Source organism: Emiliania huxleyi, assembly GCF_000372725.1.
Source record: "Emiliania huxleyi CCMP1516 chromosome Unknown EMIHUscaffold_156, whole genome shotgun sequence".
NCBI lineage: Eukaryota > Haptophyta > Isochrysidales > Noelaerhabdaceae > Emiliania > Emiliania huxleyi.
Window position 1 is genome coordinate 233252 of NW_005201025.1, and position 4809 is coordinate 238060.

At 64.5% G+C, this 4809-nt stretch overlaps 2 protein-coding genes across 2 annotated transcripts; one reads left to right on the forward strand and one right to left on the reverse strand.

Annotated features, from left to right (window-relative positions):
* Window positions 1–742: 742 nt before the first annotated feature.
* On the reverse strand, window positions 743–1499 carry EMIHUDRAFT_229551 (hypothetical protein; the record flags this gene model as incomplete). The annotated part of the gene is made up of 2 exons (XM_005785969.1): window positions 743–760; window positions 855–1499. 2 exons carry the CDS (start codon window positions 1497–1499, stop codon window positions 743–745), a joined length of 663 nt encoding a protein of 220 aa, XP_005786026.1.
* A 375-nt stretch (window positions 1500–1874) lies between these two features.
* EMIHUDRAFT_111736 (hypothetical protein) lies at window positions 1875–3389 on the forward strand (the record flags this gene model as incomplete). Its single annotated transcript, XM_005785970.1, has 3 exons — window positions 1875–2610; window positions 2817–2902; window positions 3210–3389. 3 exons carry the CDS (start codon window positions 1875–1877, stop codon window positions 3387–3389), a joined length of 1002 nt encoding a protein of 333 aa, XP_005786027.1.
* Window positions 3390–4809: the final 1420 nt, after the last annotated feature.

The following is a 4809-nucleotide window of genomic DNA, read 5'->3' on the forward strand; positions in this document are numbered from 1 at the left end:
TTGGGGGGGGGGATCATGAGCCCGCGGTTCTGGGGGACGACGCTCTCGTCCCTTTAAATAGACCCCGCCCCGTCCGCAGAACTTCCCGTCCCCTTTCCTACCGCGAGGAGGCGAAATATGTTTGTGGTTGTCTGGGCTGAACCCCCCCCCCCCCGTCTCCTTCACCTTCTCCCGTCGCCGTCCGTGTGTGGTCTGTGTCATGTGAGCCTAGGCAGAGCCCCGGCCCCCGAGGCGTTGCGCTTGGCCCGGCTTCCTAGTCTGCCCTAGTCCTAGGTGCGAGCGGGAGCGGCGCGGTATGTGCTGCGCGGCAGGAAAGTCGGTTTCATTGACGCTGCCCCGCGGGTGTCGCCGCGCGCCATACACGCCCCCCTCCGTCGTTTCGTCTCTCTATCGGTTGTATATTCCAATTTTCGTCTCCCCCCAGTACAGTCACACAATCTCTCGCACAATCTCTCGAAGACTCGAACCCAGTGTCGTTCTGCAGAGTGTCACAGTCAGTGACGTCTGTGGTCTGAGAAGACGAGTGAGCGTCCCCGGCAGTGGTCCCTAAAGTCAAAAGTGAGTCCTCGTGCCACTGGACAAGAGTGAGCCGCGGCGGGGCCGATACTTTTGTGACATATGTGGCACGCGTGTCGTTTTGCAGTGTGACGTGTGAGCTGTGAGCTGTGAGGGACCTCTGTGCATGACACCTGACGTGAACGCACGACCGTCTCGTCACGGACACGGCCCCCAACAGCCCTATCTACAACATATGGACGGTCTACACAACAACGATGGGGCCACTAAGCTCTGCTTGGCTCGCGGCGTCGGCGTGCGCGCCGACGCCCGGGCTCGTTCCAGCTGCCAAAGTCCACCTGGAAGGGCCGTTGACGCAGCCACTTGGACAGCACCCACTTGCTCGTGGACGACAGCACCACCTCGCCTGCGTGCGCGCTACTTGGGTCGACGCGGCCGTCGCAGCGCGTGTTCCACCAGAGCAGTGCGTCGCCGCACCGCGGCTGCACGCGCAGCTCGGCCCTAGGAAAGTGCGTCGCGCCGCCATCCGCATGCGCGAGCGAGCTCAGGTAGATGAGCATCGTGGCCTGCCGGTTGCCGCCGTTTGCAAGCTCGCACGCGTCCTCTGGGTCGAAGAAGTCGGGGTGGAGCGTGTATCGCTGCCCACGGGCGTAGCGCAAGATCTGGCTGGGCTCGCCGTGAGGGAGAGGAATGCCGGTCGCGTGTGAGATTCGCTCCTCCACCGACGTGACGAGCAGTCGCTCGTCGGCACTGCGCCAAAGATGTGCGGGCGCGTCGCAGCGCGGCAACCAGCACCCGCTGCTCGTGCGTGCCGCGCCGGCGCTGTGGGTAGCGCACGCCTCTTGCCGGTCGGCCAGAGCGATGAGCGCCGCGGCCTCGTCGGCGGATAGGAACCCGTGAAAGAGGCAGACGCGCGGGCGCCAGCTGAGCCACGCGCTCGTGAACGTGCGAGGGCCAGACGCAGCCAGGCGTCGGCGCGACATGTACGTGTCGGGAGGGCGCGGCCAGCGTCTTGTAGGGATCCTAGCTTGGCGGGATCAGAAGGTGGCCACGTGGCCCCCGGGCAGTTTCTAACTGTCGGAATTAGTCGAGTGAAATCCGCTAAGCTATGCAGTAGTGATGAGAGCGGGTTGATCGCGTCGTTGCGCCATGTGGGACCGGGTCGGAGGACTTGTGTTTCCCTGGACACCTCGCTCTCGTTCAGCCTGGAGAAGCAAAACGGAATCGCATCCGACACGTGACATCATCGTCCAACCCTCCTCGCCGCGGCCCTTGCCGGAGTTCGAGGTGCGGTCTCCACCTGCTCGTCTGGCTTGCGACTGCCTGCCGCACCTGCTCCCTGCCGCACCTGCCCAGCCATGGCCATCTTCCGCCTCCTCGCCGCGTCGGCTCCGGCGCCACGCCTGTCCGTCCTCACCTACAACGTCTTTTGCGGCCCTCCCACCCCGACGCCGCTGGCTGGCACGCTCGACGGCTCGGCGCGGCTGGCTGGCCAGATCAGCAAGCTGCGGGAGCTGGCGCCAGACGTCATCTGCCTTCAGGAGGTCGTCTCGGACGGCGTGCGGGAGCGGTACGCGCACGCGCTCTCCGACATGTACGACGCATCCTTCGTGCTCACTGCCGACGAGTTCCGCTGCCGCGCCGGGCGCATGATGCGGCTGGCGCTCGACCATGTCGGCCCGCAGACCACGATCGGCGGCTTCCTGCTCGGCTCGGTCCAGTCTGGCCTGATGATCCTGCACAAGCGGGCGACGCTGGAGCGGGACGGCCTCGCGACCGCCTTCCCCTTTGAGGACCAGGCGGGCGACCTGCTCAACCGTTTCCGGCCTCGCGGCGCCCTCGCCGTCCCGCTGCGGCTCCGGGGCGACGGCTCTCGGCTCCTCGTCGTCAACACGCACGCCAACGCGGAGAGCGGGGACCAACTCTTCGACCTCTCGCGGCTCCTCTCGGGCGCAGGCATCAGCTCCATCCCTTGCACCTCTGTGCACCGCAAGACGCAGCTTCAGCAGCTCTTCCTCGAGGCGAGCCGGCTGGCGGGGGCGCGCGGCGCGCGCGCGCTCCTTTGCGGCGACCTGAACAGCTCGCCCGAGCTCGGTGAGTGGGCGCCGCTCGCCTCCCGCTTCGGGTTCGTCGACGCGTGGAGGCCGTCAGGCGGGCCGGGCCACTCGTGGGACGGCGCGCGAGCTTATTGCCGAGATGCAGCCGAGTGTGGCCGAGGTAGATGGCCACTGTCTCGTAGGACGCGCGTGCCGCCGTTGGTGTACCCCGTTCGAACGGGCACCACCATTCCCTCGCTTCAGGCACCCGCAACCCGCTAGTGAGGGAGGGCTGGCTTTCGCCGGGCGACGGCGCCGCCACGCGTCTCGACTACATCTTCTGCGGCGAGGTCGACTCCTTCCCATCGTGCCCGGGGTGCGGCTCGGCGCGCGTCCCTGACATGTCCGCGACACAACCCGCCCAGGCGTCGCGCCTCACGCCTCTCGAGTCGCGCCTCGCGCTCGACGAGCCGGAGCAGGCGATTACTCACTACTACTACTACTACCACCACTATTTTACACGCCAGACGCTCTGTGCCACCACGTATGCTCGTATCCACCCTCGCGCCCTCGACGGCCTCAGCTTGCCCTCAGCCCCCGGCTCCCGGCCTATCCTCGGCCCTTCCCGCCTGATGGCTGACGCAACACCCGCCACAGGGCCACTGGCTGTCGGACCACTTCGGCGTCATGACCACCTTTGAGGCTGCGCCGTTCGCGGCAGGCGAGGGTCGCCCCGCCCCTCTGGGCTGCCCCGCCACGGGCAGGTCGCCCGCCGCCACCGGCCAGCGCCTCGCTGGCCAGCGCAGCCTCCTCGAGGACACGCCCTTCTCCGCGTGATGTGGTGCGCAAAGGCCTCTGCGCCACGCCGAGAAGCCTCGCGAGAGGTGGGGTGGCGTGGGTTGGCGCGGTGGGTGGTGGTGGAGTTCCGGTGGTGGGGCCCAGTACCTCGACGAGGTGACTTGGACGTTGGACCACCAAGCAAGAATTAGGAGGCGGCAGCGAATCTCGGTCGTTGGTGTCCAGTCCGAGCCTGACTGTTGTTCTCTTGTTCATCTTTCTACATACATACATACATCGTTCTTGAGAGCGGCATTGTGCACGGCTAAGTGCATTGCCGTTCTCAACGGAGTCGCTTAGCCGGCTCCGGTCCGGTGGTTTGCCTGTGTATCCTCGCTACCCAACGCGGCCAAAGCGCAAAGGATATCCAACTCGAGAACCTAGGTAGGTAGATAGGTAGAAAGGTGAAGAACAGCCAGGCTCGGACTGGACACCAACGCGGTATGGGTGGACGCTAGACAGATGATGACGACACGCACGAGCGACACACAGACACAAACAGGCTCACAAGACACACAGAACCTGGCTGTGAATACAGCTGGTGCCATGATTAGACCCGCTGTCTCGCCGCGCGTTTCTTGCCACGTAAACCGCTTGAAGCTTCTTCCAGCGGGGAGTTTTGTTGTAAAATTCTTCCTGTGTCGAACCTGTGTGCTGTGCGAGAGCGTTGTTTTGTTGAATTCTTCTGTTGGTTAAATTCTTCCAGCGAGTTTTTCGTATTCGGCGAGACGCGAAACGGACGGGCACCCGCCATGTCAGAGGAGTCAGGCGTGCGCCGCAGCAGTCGAACAGCGGCGAAGCAGCCTGCTCCTCTCGACACAATCTACAGGCTCAGGGTGCGGCTTCGGCCCCGCTCTTGGATGAGGGTATCAAGCGAACCAGTTTAGACCATGTTTAGACCCAGTTTAGACCACGGCTGAACACGAACCAGATTAGTCCTGTTTACGATAAACTGGGTCTAAACAGGGCTCGGCCTGGGTGGGGGACCCCATTAGCCATACCAGGTTTAGACCCGGTTTAGGGCGCCCCTAGCTAGCTCCGCCGCCGCGGCCGCGCTGTGGCTGCGGAAGCGGCAGCGTGCAGCCGCCATCCTCTGCCTCGGGCCGGACAGCACACCTGGCACACTTGCACCGCGCAACAACAGCCTCGCCGATCAGGCGCACGGTCGGTGTTAGGGCGCGACGTCGGGCGCGGCGACAGACCAGCTGGCGGCGCCTGCGCCTGGCCTTCCCCGGTTCCTAGCTAGCCAGCCTTGTACTGTAGGGCGGGATCAGAAAGAGAGAGGTTCCTCTTTTCCGCGCCCCCCCCGCAAGGCGCGCGATACACACAGAGAATTCACCTTGCGCGGTATTTATACCGGTAGGAAGGCGTGTGCCGAATACTAAGTCGCTGCCACTTCCTAAACGATGAATATAATCCC